Source organism: Aythya ferina (genome assembly GCF_964211825.1).
Source record: "Aythya ferina genome assembly, chromosome: 2".
Lineage (NCBI taxonomy): Eukaryota > Metazoa > Chordata > Aves > Anseriformes > Anatidae > Aythya > Aythya ferina.
This window is the reverse complement of record NC_140297.1, coordinates 109,872,548-109,886,460: the sequence shown is the minus strand read 5'-3', so window position 1 is coordinate 109,886,460 and position 13,913 is coordinate 109,872,548. Positions and strand designations below refer to the sequence as shown.

Sequence of the window (13,913 nt, the reverse complement as noted above, 5' to 3'; positions counted from 1 at the left end):
GAAAATAACAATGACCACTTTATCTCAGTCATTTAAACGTGCTTTTAGGTTTTTGAGTTAGAATGCATAGCAGTTTTTCACACTGGTGTGCTTGCTGACCTGTCAATGAAGTACCCAAGGATGGGGTTTCCTCCATCAACAGCTGGCTGTTTCCAGGAAACAATGACATAATCTTTGTTGGCATCTAAGCACTGCACATCCAGCGGTGCTCCAGGGGCTCCTGGGATTTCAGCATCAGCATCTGCAAGGATGGAGACACACATTTCCTAATGTGAACCACAGTTCTTTCACAATTAATTTTTAAGGACCAAACTCTGTTCTTTCTCAGCCAAAAAGTTATACTACTGGCTTCAAAAATCATTTGCTTTTATATTGGCAGTGTCTCTCCAGGTTTTGCTTTTCGCAACATTTACAAATACTTAACATGTCACAACATAATGTAAATATAACAGATCTAGGCATTTTAAATAAATATTAGTATCGTGAATTCTGATGAGGTAGCTGCCAGAGACACTGGCAAGACAAGTGAAAGCTTGGCAGACTCTCTATTTACCTCTTATGTTACTTAGATAAGGCTGACATTTTGCCTTGCAGCCAGGCAATAGCTCAATCAAAAGGATTCAGTTACTGAATACACAACACTGCAGTCTAAAAAGAAACACATTTTTCACTTTTGTGATTTCTGCCACATACCTCTAACACTGATGGGGTCAATACTGCTACATATAGCTCCCCCACTAGATCTCATCTGACCCCACAGTGAGAGCTGTGAGGCAAAACCTCTTCTATTCAAATACTTGTTTTGTTGTTGTTATTTTGTTTTGTTTTGCTTTCTTACAAGGTCATCCTCTGGAATGATCAACTTTGTTGAACTACTGTTTGCTGGATATGCAGCCGCAGAACAAAGACCTCTGCTGAAGAAAATGCCAGTCTGAACATGGTTCTCTTTCTAAAATGAATTAAATGTCTTAGCTTCACACATAGTACTTCATAGTTTGATTTTGGTTATATATGAGCTGAAAAGGTACCAAAACATTTTGAAGTTTAATGATATCATGTTTTGGAATATAACCTTTATAAGGATGAGCATATTGTTCCTTTCAAGTGTTCATCACAAATATGAAATTATTGGTGTCAAAGGGCCTTGAATAACATCAGATTCTGGGCAAATTTTATCTAAAGCTTTAAATAGCAATGCACAGTGCTGGGCACTGGAGAATTACACTGTTTACGCAGTCAGAGTTCAAGTTTTGAGATGGAGTGATTTTCTTGTAGGGAAAAATAACCCTTGCAAGAAGATTATGTAGAAGACTTTCAAAGAAGAGAGGCTGTTTCTCTGCAGGAACAGCATCAGTTTGTACAATTACGTATAGCATTTTTCAGGCCCTGTTGTGAGCTACTACTAAAGAAGACCTGACTTAAGACTTAAGTTGTACATACCTGAAGAAAAACAAAGTTTGGCTAACAAATATTATTCTTGCATTCCATCTAAAACATGGACTTTTTAAAATGTTTGGTGCTTCAGGGCATTACAAGGTTTTGTATTACAATGTATGTTGTTTCCCTTTTTTATGCTTTTGTCTTTCAGAAAAAAAAAGAAAAAAAAAAAGAAAAAAAAAAGCCTTATAAGAGTATTTAATATTCTTTATTAATTAAAATGGTATTCTTAAATTTAAAAAAAAAAATCACTTTACTCTGTATCTTCCCTTTTAGACACAGTAGCATCATATGGAAGCTTTGAAGCTGTGCCAAAGTTACTGAGTGCAGGCTCTAACTACAGCTAACTAGATCCAGTTTTTGAAACTATAATGTACAGGGTAAGCAATCCTTTTAACATAGCAAAATAATAACAACACTAAGGGTAAAGACAAGATATCTTCAATGACCTGCCTATGAGAGGTTTAATTGCCCGTATCTCCTGCTTGACAAAACATGAGCCACCACAATTTCTTTCCAAGACAGACTGGGAAATAGCTGAGACAATCAGCATTGCTCATCAGCCTCAGTGGGGCTAGGATTTCACCCTTGACGGCTCGCTGACAAATACTGACCTGTAGCCATGGCAGAAGAGTAACCCCTTCTCTCTAAGCCTGTCTACAGAGTTGATGTTATGAGCCTGATGGGCACCCTACTCACTTCCAGCAATACACATGGGTATTTCTACATGTGACGCAGGACATCTATTTGTGCTTAAACAGCTATCTAAGAGTTTGGAGTAAATTGGTGACAAATTAGGAGGAGCAGTGAGAAACACACTAGCCAAAGGGGACCATGAGGAGCATTTAAGTAGAAAATAATTAATCTAATTTGAATTTGACAAGCTCACCAGTTGGCTAGTAAGATACTCTTGTGAAAGGGGTAGCTGGTTCACTGTCAGGTCATACCTGCCTTGCTGGAAGTGCTAGAAGATGTAACAGGAACAAGATCATTTATTTATATGGCAGCCCAATTTTAAACAAGAAAACAAGTACTGATTCTCCTTGCTGCTTGGTCACAGACTCACATTTCAGTCCGCTCTTCCTTCAGGTGATGAAAACATCTGACTTCAGTCATATTTTCTGAGCAGACTGTTACGTTATCTCACACAGCTTTGCTACAGTTGAGAAAGCAGTGACACTCCAAGCATGTTCTCAGAGCCAAAAATTTTCAGAGCCTTTTGAATTAGCATTACATGCTTCAGCTGCTTTTAGCAGCTGGGACAGATATAGACTCAGCACGTAACCTGATAGTCATGGATCTTCTTAAAGAAATATTTACTCTAATAGAAACTCAAGGAAGTTTTTAGTGGTACAAGCAAATAACATCCAGAAAAACAACATTTAAATTCTTCGTTTAAATTATGGTGTCAGCTTTACTGCTTTATGTTACAGAACCACTGAGGAGCCCAGAACTGGAGCCAGCACTCCAGATGTGTCTCACCTGTGCTGAGTAGAAAGGAAGGCTAACCTCCCTCCACCTGCTGGTGACCCTCTTCCTAATGCAGCCCAGGATGTCCCTAACTTTTGCCACAAGGACATGTTGCTGGCTCCTCTTCACCCTGTGTTCCCCTAGATCCTTATGGCCTTTTCTGCAAAGCTGCTTTCCAGCCAGTCAGCCACCAGCACATACTGATGCATGAGGTTGTTTTTCCCCAGGTGTACGTGTAGATCTTTGTGTTTCCCTTTTATCACATTTTTTCTTTTTGTATCGTGCATTAGAGAGAACTCCTCAAATGGTGCATAAAAAAAATCTTGATCTAAACAATGTGGTTTAGCTAGCATGAGTTAGTTACAAAAATACATTTTTAAGTTGAATTATAGAGTTTTCCTCTTTATGTTTTACATTTGGTGCTGTTCACAGGCTGAAACTGAGAAGGAGTTGGGAATTTACATCAATAACCCAAATTTTTTCCTTGGAATGCCAGTGTGGTTTAGAAGTTTTCTAGCATGTGACACCAAAGCTTGAGGTACGCATTCAATTTTTCCAAAGATAAAAGTTGGAAGCAACAATGCTGGAATATATTAATATAAAGTATTATCATAAATGAATTTAATTCATTTTATATAAAAATTACTATATTATTTATAAAAATATTTATCTTTTTATTGGACAAAAGCACCTAAAACAGAGACGGATTTTGCCAGCAGATTTTCCTCATTTCTGCAATGAGTTCAGTTCATAAACCATTATCCTACCTCGAACGAAGACATAACCACTGTACTCTTCATAGTATTCTCCCATCACCACACGTAGAGTGTAAAGACCTTCATCTTCCTTGTTTGCATGAGTCAGTGTTAATGAAGCTCGCTCCCCAGTCCAGTGCATCTGGACCCATTTGGATGGTGTAATAAGAACACCTAGAAATTAGAGATTTCATGATGAGAACTAGGCAAAAACATTAAAGGAATGCATTGAGAATACAGTGAATAGTTTGAAAAAGATTGGAAATGCATAAGAGACCATTCCTGCTGTACAATTTTCTATCTTCAAAGACAATCGTAAATTACAGCTAATTCTGCTCTCATGTCAGTTTTATCTTCATCTTCAAGGTTTACATTCAGAAAAGAACAGCTTCTTGTCAGCTATTGCACTACAGCTTTGTGTAATTACTTTTAAAATGTAATATGTAGGAAAAGCTATGCAGGCTATGTAGATGGGCCACAGAGATGTTAGAACTTTTAGTATTTAAATTTGTTTAAGAAAGATAAAAGACATTTTCACAGTAATTCCTCTATTTTCTAACCGTGGTTTCAGTTCAGAATGCTAAATTTTGAAAAACTTTGAATCAAAAAGAGGAAATATTACTGCTTAGAAAGCTGAGAAAATACTGACCAAATCATGACATTCACAGATGCTGAAAGAAGTAAAGATCTACATCAACAAGTGTAGCTCACCATTTCTGTACCATTCGATGTCTGGTTTGAAGCGCTTGATATCAGGACTGATGACAACTGTGCAGCCCAGACTCATTGTCTCGCCTTCCCTCCCAAAGGCTACATCAAACTTGTCGACAAAGCTGATTTCAAACCTGGAAGCATAGCCATGCGGGGTAACCCCAACTGTATAAGGGGAAAAAATATTGGCTGTTTTTACCTTTTCTTTCATTTTGAGATAAGAGTAGTTAGTGAAAGTACTCAACAATTAAGAATACAAGCTCTGGTAAACTTTGAGGTATAAATAGAAACGACATGTATTCAATGATTGTATTCAGAAGTAATCGTAGAGTCACATAATGCAAACACTTACTATCACCAGGAATCAATTATTTCTCTATTCATATAACTCTAGTTTATTTTATCAGGGAAAAGCTCCTTCAGAATTTCATTCCAGAATTTCCAAAGTTTCAGACTGAGTGTTTTGTCATTTTATTATCATGCATATAACTTAAGCATTCTTCTATTTATGACTACTGATTTGTTCAGGTCAAGCTGCTCTTTGCCTTAGATGTCTCTTTTCTTCCCCTGTTTAACTCTTTGCTTCATCTTAAGGCAGTCGTGTCCACTCAGAATTCATTTTTAAACCCTAAGTCTTTTTGAAGGGAGCTCTCCACTCCCTCGGGCATTCGTGCAGCCTGTACCTGCTCCTGAACTTACCTTACATGATATTGTAATTCCTGAATGATTCAGTATTCACAGAATACTGTATGTGCTTTATACCTGTGCTGCACATACATGGCACAGGTCCTTCCATCATTCTTTTGAAAAGAGCTCAGCTGATAAAAGCTAGGGTCACGTTTTCCTTTTCCACAATGCCCTATGCTGGTAGCTCACAGTCTTCCTGTGTTCAATGCATATATACAGATTGTCATCTTCCTTCTCCATCACCAAATGATAGATCCCAAATGACATGAAAAACTTATGGCCTTTCATTTTGTAATAGTGTGTAATTGTATTTCTGTAATTTCAGAGCTTCCGTACATAAATGACATATCATATGCCTTTGCATCATATCCCAACTTATCTGTGCTGCTAAAATAAATGTCTTTGTTTCTCATCTGTCAAGCCTTCCATGCACAGGGTGCCTAGGGTACTCAGCACTCATATGCTACTGGATTTTCTTAACATTTTTGATCAAGAAAGTATGCACACTGTTGTAAATGACTTCAAAATGTGAGGGTCTCAGGTAAAACAAACTATGATTTTTATCTTGATACAGCCAACATATTCAGATTTGCTTCTGACAATTTCATTTTTTCTATGCCTTCTTGCACCACATGAAATCACATAGCAGACAAAAACTATTAAGTCAGCCAGTCTACTGAAGCACACACACCCTCTAGCTTTTTTCCAGGATATGTTTTACATATTGCAAGATATGAAGTGTCTCTCTCTTTGACGATTTTATTTCATGTTCAGGAGCAATATTAAAATGATGCTTCTTGTATAAGCAAGTAGCCATGCACCTAGAGGGCGAAGACATCGTCCCCTGCAGGTTAGGCTAAACGCTATCTGAAATTGGAGAGTTCAGTACCTTTGAAAGATGACTAGCTTTTTCCTTCTTTTTTTTTTTTTTTTAATATATATAATGTTACAAAATATTCTGCTTAGTCATTTGTCATCATGTCACAACTGTAAATGGATGTGTCAAACAAACATATATTGCAACTTACAGCTCAGAGGCTGGGAAACTGTTCCAGCATGCAAAAGACTTGCATCAAGGTCTCCTTTGTACCCTAGATGCACACACAGAAAAAGAGCAAGTCCAGTCACTATCGCCAAGAGGTAAAAGGCCTCTGAGTTACAGAAATGAAATTGGTAACACGCATTTTACAAACGAAAAAACAAGGAAATATTTTGCAAACCTACTCTTTACCACAAGGGAAGCATAAGCTGAAATTTCTCCTTTAACATTCATAGCAGATGCCCGGTACTGAGCAGTGTCATCAAAATCACACCTAAAATTAGAGAAATTATTAGGTAGGGCACCCATTAATCCTTGGCATACCCGATCCTATGTTTTAAAAAAACAAACAAACAAACAACAACAACAAAAACTCATAAATCAGGGTAAAACCTATAAATCAGTAAAAGTGTGGGAGATATACAGGACACTGGACTGGTTGTAGCCATTAAACTTTTCTCAATATTAAAAATCCATGTTTGAAAAAAATGTCTCTTCAAAATTTGCATGCAGATTTGAAATTGACAGTACAGCAGAAGTAGGAAAAAAAAGTCTGATAATATTTAAGTTATTTCTAATTTATTTTCTCCTATGGAGAGATGCCTGATGCGGAAACTGTCGAAATGGTACTTATAAAATATTTTCAAAAGGCACCTAATAGTACCTAGATTGTCAAAACTAGATTGTTGCTGAAGGTTGAAGTAGTTGATTACATCTCAGGATTTCAGTGGTTTTTGACAAAATTTTACTGCAAAAATTTCCCAGTTGGAGGATGAATGCTGTTAAAGATCTTTTTTTTTGTGTGTGTGTGTGTATAAGTGAGGACTCCTCCATTCTGTTCCTCATTTCAGTAAGAATCAGGACCTTGCTATATTGAAAAAATGGTTAACTCAAATGTTGTTACCCTGAACTAGGTATTTCTCGGTATTTAACTGTACTCATGAAGGAGACAAATGGAAAAATAGTCACAAGTGTTCTATATGTTTCTGAGTCAACCATAAATAAAATAATAATGCAGATATTAATATTAAAGATAAATTACTCACTTAAGTAAATGGCATATACTCTGCTGAGGAAAACCAGAGCTACTTCAACATTTAGAAGATACCATACATCTCAGATGTATAAACTTGATATCTCTTATCTTTATATCCCCAAGAGATATGTTTATGCTTTGCAGGTCTCAGTCTACAGTAACATTTCAGCTTAAGTTATTTGTTAAATTATCTAATATTCCCTTACGTGCTAATCTCCAGTGAGTGCAGCCCATATCGGTTTTCAATGGTGTACTTGCCAGGGTGAGTTTGTACATCGATGGGCACGTTGTTTTTGTACCTATGGAAAAGCAAAGAAACAATACATCACAAATGGAAGCATAATTATATACTTTAAAAGGTAAAATGCTTGGTGTTTGAAACATAAAACCAATTTCTGCATGTTTCTCCTAGATAAAATATAGTTTATCTTGGGAAAGCATTATATATGTTTGGAAGCTCAACTTCTCTCTTTTTTTTTCCTGCCCCGGGTGAATTTTATTTTCTAGCTAAAGGAAAAATAGTCTTGAACATGATGAAAATAAGCTTATACTACCATGAACTTCAACTTGCTACTTGTTAAGGAATGGAAGATTCTCATGAGCAACATTTCATGGTTTTCTGAATGACAAACAATTAAAATTTTGTCACATTCTTACCTACTTTGGTAAGGTATTGTTTTGTTTTGCATTTTTGATGTAATTTTAAAACCTGTATATTCACAGAAATGCCATGTAGGAAATTATCTTTATTTTTATTTTTACTTGCATAATTAAGTTGGTGGAAACCACAAAGCAGATAGAGCTAGACTGGTAAAAAATTGTCTTGGTCAGAAAGTGCATTGCAGTGAGGCACCTGGCGAAAACTGTGTTATCAAAAAGCTTTTACAAGTGTATACTATGAGTATGTTCTTGATTCTCGTACTATGAGCGTTACCCTCAATAGTGGGAGTCAGGTAGGAAATTTTAGTGTTCAAAATTCCCAGTAAGTAGCTTGAAGGAATGAACCAGTACTGATCAGTAGTGAGCTGGCACTGCTGATTGCAGAATTTAAATTAATATTTATGTGAGACTTGCAGAGGGACAATTTAGTGGTAGGTTCTTTCTCACCAATCATCACTAAAACAGTCACTCATCCTGGAAAATACATGGTGTAACTGCATAACTGTTCAAGTGAATCCTGTCTTGAGTGAGCAGTATGGAATAAGCTGGCAATAGGAGTCTAATAAAATGAAATACTGAATTGTATTAAGTACTTCTAGGTTTGATTTGAGGTATATAAAGAAGAAGTGTTCCCTAGGATAGTGTAATGCTTTAATATAGCTTTCCCTGTGCTGTGTATATGAGGGAAGTGGGAATGCAAATGGTGATAGATAAAAATATCTTCATCTCACACTTTGATGTAGCCCAAACAAACCTTTCTCTACATAAATCATAGCAGATAGCCAGCCAAAGGGCTTTGCTTCTTCATTTCTGAATTTAAAAATCAGTTTCCCTCCTGGTTATCAGTCTGGAAAGGGAATTGGTCTGTTGCCAGTGGCGTGTCCCACTTCACCAAAAGAGTCAGTAATATCCAATTTTATTTTTACCAAGAATATTAGGAGTTTGCTATATATCAGGACTGAGCTATATCTGCAATAAATCTGAACACTGCCTTTCAGCACTTTTTGTGTTATACAATAACATATATTTCCCTGACTACAAATATTTGGACACAGTAATACACTGGGATTGTCCAAGTGCCAAAGTGAGCAAGGATCATAAACCCTAATGCTTTTCATCCCAATCTTCCTCTCACTAAAACGTCTATGGAAAGGGACTTAATGCAGAACAGTACTCTCTATTCTGGGCTTCAGACATTTGCAGATCTTCTTGAACTCATTACAGATCTCCTACTACATTATCTTGACCTACAGCCTGGGTCCACTAAGAGTAAATCCATTCACCACCACTCTTCACCTCATCTGCACAATGGTGTCCCCCTGGCTGGCAACATCTGGGCATCTTTATATTCCATATACTGTGTCAAATGGTTTAGAAAATAGAATAATGCTACTTGCTCCCAATGTTTTCCAGGGCATATGAAATCCTACGGAACAGGACTTGACTCTGATCTCTAATTTTCCTCCAAAAGGCTGGGCATCCCTTGGATCCTGTTGGTAGCAAAGGTATTTCACGGCATGCAGTGCTGTGCAGAAACAAGTTTTAAGTGAGTCAAGCCAGCACTGAGAAGACTTATTTTGTCTTCATTATCAGGTTATTAAACAATAATTGATTCAGTTTTCACTTATTTATATTAATCTATGGCAAGAATAGGACTCATGTAAGAAAGACTACTTGTTATTTCTGGAAACGCAAATTCCAGAAGAGCCAAGTCATTAGTTAATGTTGGACTGCAACCTCCCACTGTCATTATGCACTGATAGTTTATGCTTTCTGCTACTGGTTTCAAATGTCCTGGGTTTTCCATATGCTTTTTCCAAGGGAGTCAGGACAGCTGCATCACATAGCAAGATTTTCTCTACAGAAAGTCCACAAAGCTTTATAATTTATCATGCACAGCATGAACAAGTCTTCATTGCTTATACAAAGAATGGCTGTTTGGAATACACAACTGACATTTACTTAGAAATGCTGAATGAAAGCTGATAAATCCAGGTCAGAACTATTCCCTAATTCTGAGCAAAGACACCTGCTGAAATGGCTATGAAATCATCTTTTCCATTAGTAGCCCATGGCAAACAGAAATCCCTTTGGAATTCAAATGTACTGTAAAATAATGCATTAACTTCCACCATCCACATTTAGCAAGTAGATGAAAGGCCAGTTCACAGTGAAAGCAAAATCAAATAACTAAAGGCTTGGTTTAAGTACATCCAGTTTTGGGAAGTAGAAGTAAAATACAAAATATGAGTATTACATCATGGTATAATAGATGCTTTATATTGGCTCCGCCAATAGAGTATCTATAGAACTCATTGCTAATTAATGCTTAATGCTGAACATGAGCTTTTTTTTTTTTTCATTTTGTATACACATTCATACATTCTATATACACATTCTATAAGAATCTTTTAAATTAAAAAGTGAGTATCAAAACTCATTTTGTTTGAAAAAGTTATTACCTATTACCTTAACAACTTGACTGTGTTTGTGTAGCATGAAAGAGTTAAGAAATATCAGCATAATAGATAGTGAGACTGTAAAGTTTCACAAGTCAGTGTTAATTAAGCTAAATTAAACTCCATTCAGGTTAAACCTTAATTCAAATCAAATCAGACCTTCAGCTATGACTAAGAGTATATTTTGGTGTTCTTACAATAATGACTTGGTTCAAAGACCATGTGTATAAAAAGACTCCAACAGACTCCAAAGATTTCAGATTTGGATGATCCTAGATCTACCTGCAGCTTTTGATTTCAGACAATTATGATGTGTCTTCTATGAACGTCCTGCATCTTGAGATTTAAGTTTTACGGAGATTCAGCAGTATAACTGCTCAGCAGGCAAGCAGGTAGTTCTTGTTAATGCTTTTGGTTAATGGCATTTATAGACTACACAGAAGTACTTGGAAAACATTCTCTTAAGGATAGTACTGAAGATCTATGTATTTGTACTGTTGTTACACAAATTATTTCCCTTTTAGTATTTTGCTTTGTTCTTGTGCAATGACTTGAAATGTGTTTGTTATAAAAAGGGTGTCCTCTCTACCTGTATTTTTACCGATCTTGTATTTTTACTGAAAAAAATCCACACTCACTGAGGTGAGTTTAGATGTTGTTTAAGTGGTGACTTTCAGTGATACAAACTTACCATGTAACACGGGGTTCTGGCCAGCCAGCCACCGTACAGTGAAATTTGACATTTTGCTTTTCCCAGACAGTGTGAGAACGAGGCTCAATAATAAACTCAGGAGGATGTAAAAGTTTATCTTGATTCAGCTTTTTGTGGAATGCCTGAGTTTCTTCTAGCTGGAAAAGAAACAATTCATCATCGGTTTCTGCAGTTATAAGTGCAAACTATTAATTCTCAAAAGAATTTTTGTATTTATTAAAAGCAGTAAAATAGTATGGAAATTTCATTCTAAAATCTGGATATGTACTTAATGCACTTATCTCACTTGGACATGGAAAACAATGTTTTCATCTTCAAGAGGTTCTCCTTCCAAAATAGTTAGATTTGGTTTTCCTATTTTTTTCCTCTTAAAATGATCACAGGTAAAATAATTTTCCACATTTAAGTTTGTTTGGTTTTTTGTTCGTTTGTTTGTTTTTTGGTGTACATGATGAGTGGTGAAATAGGCCTGAAACTTAGATGTCTTCTTTACTCTTCTAATGCAAAATCAGGTATGCCTACAGCATCTCTGACAGATGTGCTCTCAAACCTTTCCTGCTGAGGGGAATCTTTCACCCTCCCAGGGTAACTGTTTCAACTGCTTGACTATTCACAGAGCTGGAAAAAAGGCTATTAATATACTATAAATCCCGCTTTCTGCAAATTAAACTTTCTGCCCTAACTTTCATGTATATGGAGAATTACAGCTCCCTGTATTAAGGCGATTAAAAGAAGACAGCTTTTATAATCCTCTCAATCTTTAATAAAATGTGCAATACCAATATTGCCTACATTTGTTGTTTCTCACTTCTGAATATGTTCTACTTGTCCTCGACATTCATTAAATGCTAAGTATTCATTATCAGGGGTCTAACAGTTTCCAACATAATTAAGTTACTGTCTCCTATGTTTTAATAAAAATACTTTTGTTAATGCATTCTAGAAGGACATTTGTTTTTATACAACAGAATCCTGATTTTGACTGACATTATATTATAAATATTATAACTTCCAGATCCTTCAGTACCTCTACCGAGACAGGCATTCCCCACTGTACTCTTCTATGTGTAGTAATTTCCATTTGTTATCAAATTTCACCTTCACTATTTCTCAATTTTTCAAGATGATTTTGCATTTTTAACCTTGTCCTTCAAAGTGTTTACACCCTTTCCAACCTCATCTCATGAGGATATTTTAGAAGCATACTGCCAATTCTTCTGCTCAGAACATTAATAAATCAGCTAAACAAAACTGATTTTCTTTTGATATTCTCCCAGTCTGGTCATAATGTATTTGTAAATACCCTCTGAATATTATTTTTAACAATTTGCGCAACAATATCAAAGCTATATAAAATAGTTCCAGATGCTTTGACGGTTGCCTCCATCATTTACACATTGTGATTAAAACCCAGGAGTAAACACTTTGGACAAGCTTGTTCCCAGGCCATAAAATGCCAGATTTACCCCATCACTTTCTTATCAGCAAGTGTTGCCTAGAGACTGCCTCGTGGTTCAGGTAAGGGATGCTGCACCATTCAAATAGGTGTGGGTGCAAAAAAAAAAAAAAAAAAAAAAAAGAGAATTCCCCTGCTCCATTAGCCCTCCCTGTCTCCCAGCATTACTGCAGAGTTCCTGGTGCCTCTTTTCTTATCCACCTGACACCAAGATAACAAGACTTTAAGTCACTGAAAATACATTAATTGCAAATACTTTGGTCTTTACTGCCGTTATTGAGATTGCCCATGGTGTAAATCAGGGCTCTGATGTGTGAAGCACTTGACAAACACCAAACAAAGAAGACCCATGCAGTTTACAGCTTTGTGTTCATCTCTGTTCTTTTACCGTTTTCTTCAGGGCCACACGTTCAGCAGACTCCCGGATCGCTACTTTCCTTGATTTTTTCTCATGATGTTCCTCTTCAGAAGATGACTTGGCCACTTTGCTGACACTAACTCCTTCACCGGTTGCAAAAAGGTTCCTCCTGGCAACATATGCTGCACTCTCTTTAATTCTTTCTTCTTCTGTGTCTGTGATCCCACTGATGCTCACTTCACTGAAAGAAGGTGTAAAAAATAGAATGCCATTGGAAAATGCTGAGAACATATTCCACTTATATTTTCTATCAAGTTAGCCAACCACAGTGGATGTAAAATGTCCAACAGCCTTTCATAACACATTTCTGCTTTGAGGACCATTATCTCTGTAACCATCACATGTATTCAAAGAAGAAGCTTCACTGTCTGAAGCTGTAGCTATTTTCAGTGTCTCTCTGTATAATCACATCGTGTACACTTTCCACTTGACATCTATCCTGCTGTGGTCCTGTATCTCCATTGCCATAGTGATGAGTGTCAAGCACATCCACAGATCTGCCAGGCTTAAGTATCAGTTAGAGCATTTGCAGCAACAATACCAAAGGGACAGGGAATAATTGTAGCTGTAATTTGCTGTATTTTGTATATATTTTGTATATTTGTGATTTATACAAAAACTGAATATCACTGCATATCACACAAGGTCTCTTTGTTAAGAGAGAATTCAATCCTTCAATGTGTGGTTGATCTTCCATGTATTTTCTTAGAATCATAAAATGGCTTGGGTTGGAAGGGACCTTAAAGATCATCTAGTCATAGGCAGGGATGCCACCCACTAAATCAGGTAGGCCAAGGCCCCATCCAGCTTGACCTTGAACACCTTAGGGCATCCACAACCTCTCTGGGCAGCCTGTTGCAGTGCCTCACTACCCTTACAGGGAGTAATTTCCTCCTAATTTCTAATCTAATTCTACTTTCTTTTAGTTTAAGACCATTCCCCTTTGTCCTGTCTTTATCTACCTGAGTAAAGAATCCTTTTCCATCCTTTTTATAAGTCCCTTTTAACTATAGTAAAACCGCAGTGAGGTCTCCCCAGACCTCTCCTCTTTTTCAGGCTGAATAGCCCAAGCT

At 36.7% G+C, this 13,913-nt stretch overlaps 1 protein-coding gene and 1 long non-coding RNA gene across 7 annotated transcripts in view; one reads left to right on the top strand and one right to left on the bottom strand.

Annotated features, from left to right (window-relative positions):
- Window positions 1–13,913, bottom strand: part of MYOM1 (myomesin 1) — a 78,233-nt gene that overhangs the window by 47,496 nt on the left and 16,824 nt on the right. For all 6 annotated transcript variants that reach the window (XM_084510671.1, XM_084510673.1, XM_084510674.1 and 3 more), the window contains exons 4-11: window positions 12,811–13,021; window positions 10,946–11,103; window positions 7,342–7,434; window positions 6,285–6,373; window positions 6,089–6,151; window positions 4,374–4,538; window positions 3,675–3,836; window positions 100–241 (exon numbers count right to left, since the gene is read on the bottom strand). In XM_084510671.1, coding sequence (XP_084366797.1) covers window positions 100–241; window positions 3,675–3,836; window positions 4,374–4,538; window positions 6,089–6,151; window positions 6,285–6,373; window positions 7,342–7,434; window positions 10,946–11,103; window positions 12,811–13,021 — 1,083 coding nt within the window. The remainder of the gene's footprint in view (window positions 1–99; window positions 242–3,674; window positions 3,837–4,373; window positions 4,539–6,088; window positions 6,152–6,284; window positions 6,374–7,341; window positions 7,435–10,945; window positions 11,104–12,810; window positions 13,022–13,913) is intronic.
- LOC311432347 lies at window positions 2,991–4,463 on the top strand. Its single transcript, XR_014689990.1, has 3 exons — window positions 2,991–3,136; window positions 3,340–3,445; window positions 4,331–4,463. It is a non-coding gene; the product is annotated as an uncharacterized lncRNA (long non-coding RNA).